Source organism: Choloepus didactylus, chromosome 2 (genome assembly GCF_015220235.1).
Source record: "Choloepus didactylus isolate mChoDid1 chromosome 2, mChoDid1.pri, whole genome shotgun sequence".
In the NCBI taxonomy this organism is placed as follows: domain Eukaryota; kingdom Metazoa; phylum Chordata; class Mammalia; order Pilosa; family Megalonychidae; genus Choloepus; species Choloepus didactylus.
In genome coordinates, this window is record NC_051308.1 from 212,776,870 (window position 1) to 212,793,804 (window position 16,935).

At 51.8% G+C, this 16,935-nt stretch overlaps 1 protein-coding gene across 2 annotated transcripts in view; it reads left to right on the forward strand.

Annotated features, from left to right (window-relative positions):
• The window catches only part of GRIK3 (glutamate ionotropic receptor kainate type subunit 3), a 240,097-nt gene that overhangs the window by 150,621 nt on the left and 72,541 nt on the right, over nucleotides 1–16,935 (forward strand). For both annotated transcript variants that reach the window (XM_037827695.1, XM_037827696.1), the window contains exons 3-4: nucleotides 6,396–6,577; nucleotides 8,879–8,932. In XM_037827695.1, the coding sequence (XP_037683623.1) occupies nucleotides 6,396–6,577; nucleotides 8,879–8,932 (236 nt within the window). The remainder of the gene's footprint in view (nucleotides 1–6,395; nucleotides 6,578–8,878; nucleotides 8,933–16,935) is intronic.

Sequence of the window (16,935 nt, forward strand, 5' to 3'; positions counted from 1 at the left end):
GTGAGCACAGGGCTCCTGTCTCATCCTCCCAGGCAGTGAGAAGAAGGGGGCCCTGGGGTCTGTGGCTGCAGGTCTAAGTCTGAACTCCCTGGGTTAGAGGTGCCCACCCATGCACTCTGCCCAGCTGGCGTTAAGGCCGGCATTCTTCCACCAGGAATATTTCCAACTCCAGCAAACAAGCTCTGAGCCTTTCCTTTGGGCATCTGTGGGTGAATAAAACCCAGGCCCTGATCCTGGTGAGCTCTGCATCCATAGGGGAAGACAGACAGGGATATAGAATATGTGCTCAAAGTGGGGTAGCAGGCAGCAATAGGTAGCAAATAGAGCCTGGGCAAGCAGGGGGAGGTGCAGGGAGGAAGTAAGAGCCACAGAGAGCACTGGCCACTGCCCTGCTCTGTAGAACTATGAACAGTACTTTCGAGAGAGAAGGGTGCTTCTGGATTAGTACATAAAAAGAGAGACTACTGTTTACTTTCTGTGAACCAAGTGTGCAGATATGATCTGGTTTCATTGCATGCAAGCTTCATAATTACTCTATAGAGGAATAGATCAGAGATGGGGAAACTGAGGCTCATCAAGGTGGCACGCCCTGTCTACTGATACCCTGCTAGGAAGCATCAGTGCCAGGACTGATGTCCAGGTCCATTTGAGTTCAAAGCCTTTCCTTGCAGCCAGCATGGAGAAGGCTCCTCTCCTCCTTTTTCCATTCCTGAGAGCTAAGTCCCAAGACATTGCTTAGCCCGGCCTCTTAAGAGAGTGACCTTGGCAAGTCGCTTAACCCATCTGGCCTTGCTCTTCCAACATGTCAAGTCAAGAGCTATGGTAACCAGCCTCAAATAGTCCTCCAGCGTTCAGCTGCCTGGGACTCAGTGTCAGCTCTTGATTACCTCCTAATGGGGAGTGGGAAAAGTGGGGAGAGAATCTCTCAGAAAAGACAACCAGAAAGTTGTTTCCTTAACTCAGGACTCCACAAGCATCTATTGCATTCCTGCTATTTCCAAAGCACCAGATAGATGATTTTGAGAGCAGGGACCCCCACTCCCCCAGGCCCGAGGTCTCTGGCACTGAGGGGCTCTCCCACCTAGTTCCAGGTCAGCTCCAGGTGTCTGCAGTACTGTGAATACGTCTATTTTATCATACCACAGTGAACAGTCGTCCATCTACAAGTCGGTTCCTTCTCCCAGAACGTGAACTTTCTGTGCCACTGGACCTGATGCAATGTAGATGTTCTTATATGTTTGCTGAATTGAACTGAATTGAATTGAACTGAACTGAATTAAATTTAGGTGACTAAAAAATCAAGTTGAATTAAGCTATAATCAAATATTGGAGGAAAGAGTATGTTGGGGCACTGTTAAGGGTGAAGAAGTAAATATGTTGTTATCCCATCTTCTTTGGAGAAGTTCCTTGAATCTTAACTTAAGATGGGTGCCTACTCAGAGGCCATCAGAGCTAAGAACCAAGTGGCATTTCCATACAGTCAGCGCCAAAGGCACTTGGAGTGGGAGAGCTCTGTGGCTTTGGTTAGTCTGGGCTGGCTTAGCAGAGGAGGAGAGACATGAGCTGGGCCTTGGGGAGGGGAGGGAGAGGAGTTGTGAGGGCATTACAGGTGGAGGGGACAGCGTGAGCAAAAATGTGGAAGTGGGATTGTGCTTGGCAGCCTTATTGGGAGGACAGCCTGGGTTGGGGAGAGAAGTCAGGTATGGAAAGTAGCAGAAAAGTAGGTTGTAGTCAGGCTGTGCAAGGTCTCTGATGTCCAGTTTCAGAGTTCAGACTTTATCTTTAGGCAGCTGGGAGCCATTGAGTGTTGTAGATCAAAGGAGTGGATGAATGAAAGTAAGAGTTTCAAGAAAGTGGCTCTGACAGAAATGGACAGGTAGGATTGGAGGCAGAGCCTAGGACAGGAAGACCAAAGAGGAGGTGGCTGTACCAGTCCAGGCAGCAACAAATGGGGCCAGAACAGACACTTGCATAAACCACAGGCCCAGCAGTCCTGGGGCCTCCAGGCTGGAGGGGGTGAGGGTGCATTGCAGAGGAAAAGATGCTGTGGCATGGATGGCTTATGGTGGAGAGGGAAAGACTGGTCAGAGCTGAAGCCAAGGTCTGGAGCCTGAGGAGTGGGTGATATCGGGGTCAGTGGGGAGCTGATTTGGACAAGAAGATGCTTGGTATTAGAGATTCAGGATTGAATTCAGTTAAACAATAATGTAACTGTGATGACAAATGGTGGGTAGCAAGAGACATGCTCCCAGAATCTGGATATTTCCAGGGGTGGGACAACTTGTGGCTCATCAAACCCTTGGAGTAGGGAAGCACTTTCTAGCAGGCTTTGACTGTGTTTGCTTTGGGGTTTGTGTCCATTAGGATTTTGGGTTGCAAATAATAGACAACCCAACTCAAATGGATTCGAGCAACAGCCATTTAGTTATCTCACTGACAGGCAGTCTGGAGGTGCACCTTTCCGGGGGTAGTTTAGCAGCTTGACAAAGTCAGGTGCTAGATCAGTATCACGGAAGTTCTCTTTGTTTCCCCTCATGGTCACAAGAAAGTTGCTGCAGCTCTGAGCTTCACATCCTCACATGATGACAGCCCAAAAGGAAGTGAGGAGGTGGGAACCAAGGGATTTTTCTTAATGTGACTCATGCCTCTTATCAGGGAGGGAAATCTGACTCAGAACCTTCCAGAGGACCATCCTGTATGGCTCACTGGATCTATGCCTACTATCCTAAGCACATTGTTAAGTAGGAATGGGATTGCCATTCCCACTTGGGGCAGTGGATTGGCACTAGCCAGTCATGAGTCATCTCTTGGGACTGGCACATCGCCACCCAAACAAAACCGATTCTTTTATCATGCTAAGGGAGTGCTATAGCGACAATAATTCTGTGTAACGATCCACCCCCAAAGCTCAGTGGTTTAAAACAATAAGCATTTGTTTAGCACACAAGTCTACAAGGTCAGCGATTTAGACTGAGCTCTGGGAGGCAGTTTTTTCATGGTCTCAGCTGGCTCATTTGCATGCCAGGGAGTCAGCTGGCAGTTGGTTGATCTGGACTGGCCTTGGCCGGGATGGCAGGGGTAACGTGGCTCTCCTCTGCGTGTCTCTCATCCTCCAGCAGGCCAGCCCAGGCAGATTCTCATGATGGTGGCAGCGGTGCAAAAGAATAAACCCAATGCACAATTCCATTTCCAGTGTCTGCTTGCATCCCCCTGGCTGAAACATTAGTTGAGCCCAGTGTCAAAGGGCGGGGTAGGTCTCCACCCATGGTGGGAAGTCACTACAATGATACATAGTAAAGGGCATGGACACTGGGAGAGGTGAAAAATTAGTGTCACAGTTGCGATCTACCACTGTTCAGGAGGCAACCGACAGTTTTTGATCTATTATGATCTTGGACCTTCCTAACCTAATTGGTGCACAAGAACAAATTCATGTTGAGGGTGGAAGGAAGGCACTTAGAGAAACCTTGGGGTGGAGGAAAGAGTCCCAGCCTTGGAGTCACAAGATTGAGTTTCTAGTTTTGACTCCATTGCTAGCATCTGCAGAATTTAGGAGGGTTACTTCACCTTCCTGGGCCTCAATTTCTTTATCTGTAACATTGGAATGAAAATCCCTGTCCTACATGCCTTCTAGGACTGGGGAGATGGTTAAATAGGGTAATGAATGCAGAAGTGCTTTGTAAGTGAAAAGCATGATTCCAACAACCATGATTCACTGCAGATATTTTGAGAGAGATTGATTAGGGAAGCAGCCAGGAAGGAAAGCTCATCTCAGGCAGGCAGAGCTTAGTCCTCTGATGGGGTGGGCTGAGACGAGCCTCTGGTTCCCTTTGGGGATACACTGATGGGAAGGAGGTCTGACATTTGCTGCTGGTGAATGTGGGTCACTCTGCATTACACGGGACAGTGCACTTGGCTGACAAGAAGGCCCTGGTGGCCTCTGCTCCAGTGTCGAGCCTGCCCCCGTCCTCGAGCTCTGGATCCCCAAATCCCACACCTCTGCTGATGCTGCTCAGGAGCCTGAAAACTGAGCAGGTGGGAGCAGGGTGTACACTCAGGGCCTCACGGGGTAACGGGTGTGAATGGGCAGCATCATTCAACCAAATTAGGAATTTCTGGGATTAGTTGGGGACCGGCAGGCCTGGAGATGTTTGGGGGAACCCTCCTCCAATAAAGTTAACTGATATCATCTTTCTCTTCCCCATCAAGTCTGGTATTAGGAGGCACTGGGGCCCCTCTGGGATCCAGACTCTCAGAACCCAAGCCTTGCACCTACATCTGAGACCTTACAGTGGGCTGGGGGTCCCCAATGCCCACAGTCAAGGCACAGTTTGTTTGGGAGCTCTTCGCAAGGCCTAGGTTACCGGGCTATACCTCTGTCCTCCCAGCAGAGTGGAATGATGGATGCCAGATTGTCTTCCTAACATATGACCTTCTGGAATGGGGATGAGAGACTGAGCAGGCTGAGGCAGGGAGACAAGGGGTGACTTTGGAAATAGGGTGCTCTCAGAGAAGTCTTCTGAAGTGGGCTCCCAGAGTCGGGGGGAGGGGGTCTGTCTAGAAAGGGGCCACTGTAGCAGCTTATGGCAAACTTTAATCCAGCTCAATTTAGCTTAAACAAAACAACAGCAAAACAGGAAATAAAATGGGGATGAGGTGAGTGGTTATTGGCTGCTTTAATGGAAAGTTCAGGGGTGATTTTTGCTTCAGGTGCCGTTTGATCTGGGAGCTCAAATGGATATCGTCAGGACTGACTTTCTTTCTAGTTATTCCTTCTGACTTCTGCCCTGTTGGAATCCTTCTGAAGTTCTCTGTGGTGACCCCCAGACTTACATCCTCCTGATTTAAAGTTGGATGGAAAAGGGGTGTTTCTTACCAATTGCTCTAGCACAGTTTCTGGGAGTCACTCATAGGACCACCCTGTGTCACGTCTCCATCTCTGAGCCGACACCTGGGTCTGGAGGAATGTATGTGCTGATTGGCAGGGCTGGGGCCATGTGCTTTGGCCCCGCAGCTGGGGATGGACCCTCCTGAGTCACACAGACCAAGAGTGGATAAGGAGTTGTCCTCACAGGAAAATTGGAGTGCTCCTGGGCGGGGGGGGGGGCTGCAGCAGGCTGAGTGGATAATGCGGAGGACATCATCTGCAGCCAGGACGCAGACCCTGAGTCCTTAGTATGAGCAGGGGGGCGAGCAGGTGGGATGGGGTAGCCTACTTGGGACCCTGGCCCTGTGCTGGCTCAGTCCCCCTTCCAGTGAGATGGGGGATGGAGAGAGCAGCAAACAGGCTTCCTCCCGAAGAGGAGTCAGCAAGAATGGACTTTGGACTAGGACAGAAATGAACTTAATTAGACCTAAGCAAGCCATTTGTCTCCAGGAAGTGGCATTCAGTTTTCCCTAGAAGTCCCCAGATAAAGTAGTTTTGCAAAATGCCAAGGTGGAGGATGGATTTTTCAGTGTGGAGAGAAAAAAAAAAAAAAAACAGTAAGTCAATTCAATTATGGATTCTTCTGGTGAGCACTAAGTTCCAGGCCCTGTGCTAAGGGCTGTGGAGAACCCAGCCCCTTGATATCACAGTGCTCCTGGACAGACTAGAGGAGTGACATGAGGCCAGAGGAGGCTACCGAGCTGAGGGTAGGGGTCTGAGGAAGGGACCTCTTGTCTGGACAGAGCAGAAGGGGGAGACTTCATGGAGTAAGTGGTTGCATTAAGTCTGGAAGGATGGATGAGGTTTACCAAAGCAGCCTACCCTTGCAGGGGCACAAACACACACACACACATCACTTTACCCAGTCCAGTGATTGGTACCGTTGAGCCTAGAGCCAGCCACACATGCTATTATCCAGGTAGCAGGTTTGCCTGGGATGTAAAGGAGATTATGTTCCGTGTCTCACGATGTTGGGGGGTGGGGAGAAGAAGAGGGTGTGGTCCCTGGATCAGGCATCTTAAGTCCCCCACCCCCATTCTGGTTTGGTGTGTTCAGTGGGATGTGCTCTCTGCCTGTGCTTCCTTTTGAATCTTCATATGTGTGACTGTGTCCGTGTCTGCACATGCCTTTGTCTACATAGACGCACACATGCCCAGGTACAAGCTCTGTCCGTATCAACAAGCATGTGCATGTAAATGTATTTATATGCAGATGCATCTGCTCTCAAATCCATGTGCACACACAGGCATGTACACATCAGTGCACATGTGTGCCACGTGTACTTAACCTGTCTGTGCACATGTAGTGGTGTCCATCCAAGCACACCCATCTCCATGGGCCCACATATCTGTGTCTGTGTGTCTGCAGACCTGTGGCCACATGTGTGCTTGTAAGAGTCTGTGCGAATGCCTGCAGCTGTGTAAACCTGCGTGCACACGTATGTCTTTTGTGCCCCGTGACCTCTCAGGGCTCATCCGGCTGCAGGAGCTGATCATGGCCCCGTCGAGATACAACATCCGCCTGAAGATCCGCCAGCTCCCCATTGACTCTGACGACTCACGGCCCCTGCTCAAGGAGATGAAGCGAGGCCGGGAATTCCGCATCATCTTCGACTGCAGCCACACCATGGCAGCCCAGATCCTCAAGCAGGTGCATGAGCTGTGGTCACCAGGAAGGGTGGGGGCGGGGCCCTCTCCTCCACTTCTCCCATTTCCCAGATCTAATGTGGATCCCCGGCTCTGCCTCTATCTGACTTTCTGACCTGGTGTGGTCACTTTGCCTCTTTGAGCCTCAGTTTCACCGGCAGCAAAATGTGCAGAGTGCTCTTTATACCCCGGATTGGCGTGAGGATGGAATGAGCTGCTGAATGGCTGCTCCAGCCGAGCCTGGCCCATGGTGGGGGCCGGGAAATGTGAGTTTATATTCCACCTTTGCAGGTGGGTGACTGGAGCTGCCGAGAGGCACCCGAAGTCACACAGGAGCAGAGCAGTAGGGGTAGCACAGGGGGGCCTCGGAGTCTCGGGAGCAGCCCCCAGAGGGCATCACTGCCTCTCGCAGTGACTAATTCCCCGTAGCCCGCGGCACTCGGTGTTGCTGTCGCATTACCGGGAGCTCCATCGAGGTTCCTCGCACCATCTGCTCAGCTCTCCTGATTTAAAGTTGGGGTGACGGTGGGGGTGGAGAGAGGCTCTCCGTCCTTACTGGGCCTCCGTTCCCGGTCACAGCCCAGCGTGGCCTGCCGGGGACCAGAGCCAAGCTCTGCCAGCCGCCTGAGAAATAAACACAGCGAAATCGCCCGCGGCCCCTGTGGAGGGTGTTGCAGCTAAAACCAAAATCACTTTGATTTGAGCCAGTGCTTTGTGCAAGGCAGCTGTGAGGTCCCAGAAAGCAGGTCTGGTGATTGCAAAAGGCATTCCATGGGGCTTTGACAGGTGAACTCAGTGAGACCAGGTGATGGGTGGGGTGCAGGGGGAGAGGTGCCGAGTAGGGGACAGAGCCGTATTCCAAGCCTTCAGGGGCTGGAGTCCCACCAAGGGAGGCCCAGCCAGGGAAGCCTCTGTCCTCCCCCGAAGGAAGCCCCACACCAGGCTCTCCCGTGGAGTGATCCAGAAGCTCATCTGAGAGTTTGAATCCTACTTCTGCCCTTGTGTGAGCCGCCCCACTGCTCAGAGGCAGCCCCTCCTCTCTGGAGGGGTGAATAATCCGACCTTGTAGGGCGATGGTGAGTTTCCCTGAGATGGGTTTAGCCTGGTGCCCAGCACACAGGGCATCTGTAAAGTGAGGGGCAAGGTGACACATGCCCCAGAAACCCTTTAACTCTCTTTCTCCGGCCCAAGTGGGCTCAGTGCTTCCTTTCATGTCCCAAAAGCTCTAACAAGACAGTAGAGACGATCACAGCTCAGTGCATCAGGAGTCACTGTGTGCCACTGTGTTAAGCACCTGACAGGGAGCTCCACATTTATTGCCACCCTGGGAAGTGGGGACGAATATCATGTCCAGTGTGCAGATGGGGAAACTGAGGCTCAAGGGGACAGCAACGGGCCAAGATCATCCAGGGTGAAGTTGGAATTTACCCCCCGGGTCTGTCTGACCTGAAACATCTAGGATTAAACAAAGAAGCTTCTGTGGTCAGTTAAATGACGTCAAACATGTCTGCTTCGTGCAGGACTTCTCGGAGCCTTCAAGTGCTAATGTGCCTTGGCGGGTGAGGGAATGTGCAGCATTTTCAAAGTGTACTTGACCCAGTGACATTTTTTTCCCCCAGAGCCCTCTGGGGGCCTAGCATTCTGAGGAACTCTGTATACAACGCATTACAGTCATTATTATTATTATAGATTACAGGCGTCTAATAAAACACACAAAAAATATTTTATGTGGACCTCACGGTGGTCTATAATGGTAATTCCACAGCAGCCATGCAGCCTGCTGGGGGTCAGCCAGCACCAGGGACCTGGGGATATCTCAGCCCTGCCTGGGGAGGCTCAGACTGAGCCCAGAACCTTCCTCCGTGGGCCTGGCTGGGCTGGGGATGCTCGGGAGGGGGTGCCCCCGCACAGCTCCCCCTGGAGCCAGAATGGTGAACTCAGCTGAGTTCTGTATTAGAACTGAGCAGTCTCACGGCTGATTCTATATTAGCATTTCTCGAAGTGTAGCAGGCCCGTGTATACCTGTTAAAAAAGGCATCTGGGCCCAACTACCTGAAATCTTTAGAGGGTGTGGCCCAGGAATCTGCCTTTTCATCTGTCCCAGGCGATTTGGCTGCATACTCCATTAGGAAATCTGCTGCTGTCTTCCAGTCAGCCATTGTCACTCTTTGGAGTTGTTTCCAAGCATTCGGATCCAACACGTCACCAGTCCCGTCCTACCCCCAGTGACCAGGGACCTAGGGCAGGGAGGTATGGGGTGGCTTGGGTGTCCCCTACAGGCTGCTAACATTCTGCTCTCCCTCAGGCCATGGCCATGGGCATGATGACCGAGTACTACCACTTCATCTTCACCACACTGGTAATGTTCCTCTGGGCCCTGACACGGGTGAGGTTTGGGGAGGGGACCCCCCCCTCCTAAGCAAGGCCGACAAGACCAGGACTGGGCCAGCCAAGAGGACTCTCGGGCTGGACTTGCTTCCTAAGGTTGTAGGTGTGGCCCCAAGTAAGGGCTCACAGATGTCCTTGTGACCCACTCAGTTTTGAGAAGAAAACTTACGTTGTGATTAAGAGCTTGGACCCCGGAGCCACTATGAACACAGGCTCCTCTGCTTACTGGCCTCTGTGTGATCTTGGGTAAATCACTTAATCTCCCTGCTGCAGTTTCTTCCTCTATAAAATGGGGATAATAAGGGCTCTATCCTCCTGGGATTGTTGTGAGGACTAAATGAGTTAATAAAGTGAAATGCTGAAAACAATGCCTGGGACATACTGAGAGCTATATCAGTATTAATATAGTCCTAGCCCACGCCGCCTCACTCATGTCTCAAGCCTCGTGCAACAACGGGAATTGCCACTTTGGATTCCTGCACATCCTCACTGAAGTCTGCCCACTTGCTGTCAGCCGGGCCAGCCCACCTGCAGGCTCTAGATGAGTCCTGTCCAAACGCTGAGTACATTTATGGCCATTTAAACCCATTAGGATAATTAATTGTGCCCTGAGATCAGCAGAATAAAGAGATCCCTGTGCCAAAGGGAAACCAGCATCCAGCGGCCCTGCCTTGGAGCCAGATGCTGTCGGACCTCACCGGGGCCCTGGGTGGACTCTCCCACCCACTCCAGGCCTGGGGAGAGGGATGGCATCACTCACCATTCTCTTGCCGAAAGCCTTCTGCAAAGTTTGTGTCAGCCTTGCTGCTGCAACCTCAGGCCTCTAATAGTCTTCATTTGCTCGTCCAGCATCCGGTTACTATTCCTTACTTGGTGCGGGGCCTGTGCTAAGCTGAATATCACAAGATGAGCTGGACCAAGGCCCTGCCCTCAAGGAGCTTCCATTCCGTCTAGTCTTCATGTCTAAATCAGCAGGTTTCTGCCATCACAGACCTGGGGCACAGCAGGAGACCCTAGTTACTGTGGGGCTGGTGGAAGGCAGGGAGTTCGAGGCAGGCTTTATAGGAAAGTAAATGCTCAAACGGGGCCTTGGAGGATGAGTAGGAGTTCACCACAGGGGAGAGAGAGGAGTGGTATTCCACACAGAGGGAATAGCAAAAGCAAAGGCCAGGAGGCAGGATGGCTCTGCAGTGGGGCACTGGAGCAGGCTCACCCCAGCCTGCTGGAGCCGATTGTGTTCATCTCTTCCCAATTCTACGTTCAGTGACGTCACATTAGTGACTTGAAATTGACCACGGTGGGAGTATTTATACCAGTATAGCTGGCAAATGCTAAAAATAAGGATCCCCCCAAGAGAGCTGGTAATTAAATATTTACCAGCACCCCTGCTTGTGACCCTCCCTCTACCCCCACCCACTGTGCGCCATGCCCGTGGCAGAGCTTAGGGCCATGTTGCAGACTCTTCATCCAGGGCCTGGATGAGGGGACCTGCCAGGAGCTATGTGGGGAGAAAGTGATCCTGGGAGCTGGTGACTGAGGCTGGGCACCTCTTCTTTTGAGTCCCTTCTGGAGTTCTGCCCACCCAAGCTGGCTTCTCCCCACCTTGCTGTATCTTGGAAAGTCATTAGAGGTTGTGCAGTGAGGCCACCACATCCCAGTATTCCTCCAGGACCCTGTTCAGAGCTCAGAGCAGGACAGAGGAGGAGGCTGGGAATGGTGGGGTGGGGGATATTCCAGAGGCCCAAGGCCCTCTGCCCATGGCATGGCAGCCCCCCATGCCATCCTGGGCTCCCAGGTCCTGAGGCAGCTGCCAGGCCCCATAAAGTTGCATCCAGCTCTGCATCTTCAGTAGCTCAGCACATTTTTCTCAGACTTCTGTCTCTCTGGCTCAACTCCCTGAGTCCCTACCACTCTGGGTTGCTGCAATAAGCCCTGGAGTCCTTGATAGGAGACAGGGAGGGACAAGGGGCACTGCAGAAGCAGGCAGAGCTCCGGGACGCTGTGGGTGAGCCTGGGAAAGTGGATGACCATGCCCATCCACTTTCCAGCACCGTAGAAAGAGAGCAGGCTTCTGACGCAGACAGGTAAGGATGAGAGTAACTGCTCCGCCCCTTCTTAGCTGTGCACCTGGACAAGTTACTTAAGCTCTGGACCTCAGTTTCCTTGCCTGTAAAATGGGAATAAGTATGTTGTGATGTTTATGGGCTTCAGATGCCTCTTTTGGCCTCTCTTGCTTGTAACGAGCAGATTTCATCCAAGTCACCTCAAGACAGTAGGGAGGTCTGGGGTGGCCCATTAGGCCACAGGGCAGACATGGGGGGTGGTTCCAGATCCAAGTCGACTGTGGACATCTCAGGATTCTGGTTCTAATCCTCTGCACTAATGAGATTCAGCCATGTCTGAATGGCCACTCACTACCCACCACTCCCTGTCCCTCCTTGCAGTCTGGTCGTCATTTCTGTTCCCTGGAGACGTCACTGCATCTCAGCTGCCCTGGGCCCACCACACTCAACCCACCTTCCGTTTCCCCCTGCCACTCCTCACCTCCCCTTTCTCTGAGCATTACCCACTTTCCCTAGTTTAAATTGGTGACTGGCCAAGCACCAGTCAGTTTCCCATTTGGGGGAAATGGGGCCAGACAAGTCATTTTTCCAGAATGTCCTGCACACCATCAGATGTTTAGCATCCCTGGTCCCCAGTCACCAATTTCCAGCCTTGGTGACGAATAAATAAATGCCACCCTACATTTCCAAATGCCCCAGAGAGGGGGTCAGGTCGCCAGCTAGATTGTAGAAACCACCCTGGGGACAGGTTGACCCCTCCTTGGCCAGCCTGCTAAGTCTGGCAGGGGAGAAGAGTAGAATACAGGACGTGGCTGCAGAGCAGAAGGGCTTGGCTTGGGGCTAAGGAGGCTCCTTTGAGCTGGATGTGGTCAGGGCAGGAACAAATTCCAATGCGTGGGCCTTCCCTCGCTGAGCGCTGCCCACCTTGCCCGCTCTGCTCACACGGGACTGTGTTTAAACCCTCTCTGGGCTTTGGTCCCATCCCAGCTCCAAAAAGTCCATTAAAAGCATCTCCACCTGGCCAAACCCTCATTCCAAAGCCAGAGAGGGCAGCCGCTCAGGGAGCTAGAGGCAGGGAGCAGCAGGGCCGGAAGCAGGGGAGCCTCGGCCCTGTGACCCGACCTGATCTTCTGAGGAAGCAGACTCCGAGGGAGGCCCCAGCCCCCTGACCTCAGTGCCCTCCATGTCAATGCCACTGCCTGCCTGGGTTCAAGGTCGGAGGTCTTAGAGGGAGGCAAGGTCCCAGCACCCCAGGGCCCTCCTCTAGCCCCAAGCAGCATCCATTTCTCTTGCTGTTTCATCCCTTCTTTCATTTCCTTAATTCATTCATTCATTCATTCATTCACTTATCCAGCAGCCATATACCAATTCTCTCTGAACTCCCAGGCACTGAGCTAGCCACTTGGGTGGTGGGGGTGTACAGAGACGCAGAGACGGCTCTGACATAAAGCTCACAAGCTGGTGTGCTTCCTTCACGCATTTCAAGGTCAAGGTCGATCTCCAGTGCCTGGACAGATAGTGCCTGTCCCACAGTAGGTGCTCAGTTAATGCTTGAATGAACGACTGACTACAGTACAAAGTAGAAAGTAATCAGTAAAATTAACATTATTGTTGAGATTCTTCCACTTCCGTGGGCAATTGCTTGATCTCTCTGTGCCTCATTTCCCATCGTTAAAATGGTGATAACAACAGTATCACCTCATAGGATTGTCATGAATATTAAATATGTTTGTTTTGGTAAGGTATTTAGGGAAGTGCTTGGCACTTAGCGAGTACAGTGTTAAGTATTAACTAAATTAATCAAAACTCTTGTGTATGTTTTATGTGTGCTCGGTGTACCCCAGCTCATTCAAAATCCAGAACACTTCTCCCCTGGGGAAGGTGTAGCTCTCCTGGTTTTACAGAAATGTGAAACTGAGGCCCTGAGAAGTCACCCAGCATGAAAGGAGCGGAGCAAGGATTTTTACCCACCAGGAGGTGTCCAGCTCCAAAGAGCCCTCTGCTGATACCTGTCACTCTGAGAACCTGCAGAAAGCATTCCCTGGCCTTATCTGGCCGGCTGGGAGTCCCCACAGCTGTGATGGTCCAGCCTGGTGATTGACACTAGTCGGGGGAACAGAGCTTCTGCAAATCCCAGCAGCGCCTGCACTTCACAGGCTCCAAAGCCCTCTCTGCATTTGCTGATTTTCCTCTTCACCCCTTCGAGACCCTCAGAGCCGAGTTTATGCTTCCTGTTGATTTGAGATCAGGGAGGTTGAATGACTTGCCCAAAGTCTCACAGCAAATCGGTGGTAAAGACCTTGGCTCCTGACTCCCGGTCTTGCCCATGGCTGTTCTAGCCCATTTCCTGTCCTCCTCCCCGTGTCTCTCTGACAGCGAAGGAGAGTGGAACCTTCCACTGCAATACAAACTGCTTTGCAGTCTGGTATGTGAGTGTGTGGGTGGGGTTTACCAGGGTACCTCCCAGCCACCGCCTAAATGCCACGGCATCAGCTGTGCTCCCCTGGGTCATCTCCCCCAGCCCACATCCTGCTTCCGGCTCCAGGATCCTCTTTCCAGCACTGTTGGCTTAGGACTCTGGTCTCGTGACTCCATCACCTCCTGCTATGTGTGCCCATTGGTCAATCATAGCTGTATTTATCTGGGAGGGCAGTGGCATTTGTCTCCCCTTTAGGATACCCACGTCACCAGTTCTTCCCCTCTAGAAAAATCTCCAAACTTGCTTCTCCCACACAGAAGACATTTTAATTACCCCAGCTGCCATTATCTGTTCCAGCCAGCTTTGAGCCATTCCCAGATAACCCCGCGTTAATCAGCCCCAGCTGAGCCCCTGGTACATGTCATGTGTAGGTAAAAGCCTGGAGGTGAAAAAAGAATTATAATAAATTAATAGATAAGCAATCACAATTAATGCCACTTCCCGGCAATAACAGTTATATCATGGGAAAGATATTTTCATCTGTCATTCCTTAAGGCGATGTTTTCTGAGCTTCAGCTTCTACCCAGTCAGACCCATGGGGTGCTAATGAATTAGTCTATTATGTTATGCTGAATGTTTCTAAAAGGTCCCTCGTCGATACTGAATTCAGTGTGTCAACATTTGGCATCGAGAACTGCAACTTTTTGCCAAGCAGCAAGGTTGCGCACAGTTCACTGTGTACTGCACTTGGGGTCTCGGCCTGGGGCACATCAGACAAAGAATTGGAGCTGGACAAAGAGGCCTCTTCACCAGCTCTCCCGTTCTCATCACCCTCATGTCAAGGGATGGGGGCATTCAGCGCTCCAAGCCCTGTATCACTTTGCAGCCAAGCCCAGGCTCGAGGATGGCAGGGAGGGGGTTAACCAGCAGCAGTGCCACTCCATCATGCCCTGCCCACCCCCAGGCTTTGAGTGACGATAGCCACTGCAAAAGGTTCAACAGACCAAATGCCATGTCTGGAGACTGGAAGAGCTAATGTCACCAGGATCTCATCCCCACCGAAGCCAGAGTCTCCACCCTTTACACTGTCAGGTTGGCATCTGGTCCAGAGAGAGGGTAAACTGAGTCACAGAGTCCCTAAGCAGGTGAATGCTTTAGCCTCTTTCAAGTCATTTATTTGAAGAAGAGCTTGAGTCCTGTGCAGGGGCAGAATTAGGAGGGTGACTCTTGGGCAGAATTCAGCCTCTTCTTGGCTCCAGTAGTTCAGCTCTGGTCCCCAACTTGCACGCAACATTCTGCAAAACAAAATCCGTCTAGCGCCTCAGATCCGTCTCCTTTGAAGGCAGCTTGGGGATGGCCTCTTGTTCCAGCAGCAGTTCACTTGGTGGGCTCAGACTCTATCCCAGGCAGCTTACCAAATTACTCCTGGCTTTCAGCCCCACAGAGAGGAGGATGTGAAAGAGGAGTCCAGGAAGGCTTCCCGGAAGAGGCAATGCTTGAACTGAATTGTAGAGAACAGCTCATCCGAGAGGGCTTGAGGAGACGGGTCTTGGCCGGTGTGCAGAGCATGCAAAGAAGCACAAGGCACAGGGAAGAGATGCTGCATGATGGGGGCAGAGAGCAGCAAGGAATGGGAGAGGGAGACTTAACGGAGTTTGGCATTCCTGGAGCAAAAAACGTGAAGACATGGGAAGGGAAGTGAGACTGGAGGAGTGGCACTTTAGCAAACTATACCAAGGCATTTGGAATTTATTCTGAGAAGGCAATAAGGAGCCATGGAAAGATTTTTCCCAGGTTGGTTTTGCCCTTCAGCAAGATCCCTCTGGGTTTTGTGTGAACGGTGGTTACCAAGTCCAGTGGGCATCAGATGGGGGCTGTGTGGCCAGAGACTGTGAGCGAGCAGAGCACACGTCACCACAGGGTGGGGGGGCCCGGGGCCACACTGCCTGGGTTTGCCTCCATTGCTCCCCAGCTAGATACTTGAGCAAAAGGCATCTCTCTGTGACTCGGTTTCAGCCTCTGTAAAATGGGGTGATAATCACACATAATTACAGGATAATCACACCCTGTAAGTGTGTGATGGGAATTAAATGGGCTAATGCATATAGGGCACTTAGAATAGAGCCTGCCCTTCTAAGGTTTCTAGGTGCTCCATAAATATTAGCTCATTACCACTGTTTCTACATTGACCAGAAGGTTAAGGGCCCTGTCTGCCTTCCTCCCACCCCAGTGCTCCAGTAAGGACCCTGGGGCCTGTGGCCAGTAGCTGTCTCATCCTATCGCGAGAGAAGGCAGGATATAGATATGTCAGACACTTACATAGTGTTTACTATGTATGAGACATGGTTCAAGTACATCAATTAGCCCATTTCTCCCCTCAACAACCCTATGTAGCAGGTGCTCTTGTCCTCCCCATTTGGCAGATGGTGACTGAGGTAAGGGGAGCAGGTGAGCCTTGAACCCAGACGGTCCGGCCTCGTGGTCTGTGCTCCCCAGCACCACGCCGCACGCTGCCTCCGTGGGCCGCCACGCAGGGAGGAGCTGTGGCAAGGGGAGCCTCTTCCAGGGGTCTGTCCTCTCCCCCTTCCTCGCTGCCCCTCTCTGATTCTACAGATCCTGGTCTAAGCCCAGACCCTGGTGATGTGCTTCTCAGTTTAGACCCATAGCTTCTCAAAACACAGACTTTCTGAACCAGAATATCCAGTGAGATGCGGTCCATTCTTTCAAACCAAGCTCCAAAGACAATTCTGATGAGTATCTTGTATTGACAACCACCAGGGAGGTGGGGTACAGGGGTTTGAATAAGATAGACATCAGTAAATGTTTCACAATCTTTAACAACCAGCTCTCTAAGGGGAAAAAAGCCCTCATTTGTAGTGTTTGCCGATTTCCATGGTGTAAATTCCCACCATGGCCAATACCCAGCTACCAGCATAAGGTTGCTGAATGTGGAGTTGGGAAGAGATGCTAACAATTGGCTCTCACCAGCCAGCCCCAAAACACCATTGAAAAACAAACCTGGGCACATGCTTCTCTGCCTTTAAGAGAAGCATGACCATGGGCAAGTCACCTCACCCCTCGGGCCCTACTTCTTCATCTGTAGTATGAGAATACTACAAGTACCTCCCTCACCGGGGGTTGCAAAGACTAAACAATACACTACTCCATGCACAGAGCCAAGCACCCTCCACACCCCCACTGAGACTGGGGCTGTATAGACACCCTCTGGTCAACCCATCTGCTGAAGACCCTGCTTCCTGCTCTCATCCATCTCCTTCCCCATCCCAAATCCTGGCCTAGAACCAGGGCCATATTTGTTTGGCTAAGGCTAGCACTAAACTTTCTTGCCCGTGCTCAAGTCTGCTCCAACCTCCCCCCTATTCCCCAACTTTCAAAGGGAAAGCCAAAGCAGTGCATTCCGGAAGGAATTGGGAACATCTCAGAGTCCAGAGGAGGTCAGCACAGCATGAAAGATCTTCTCTGCAGGCCCCA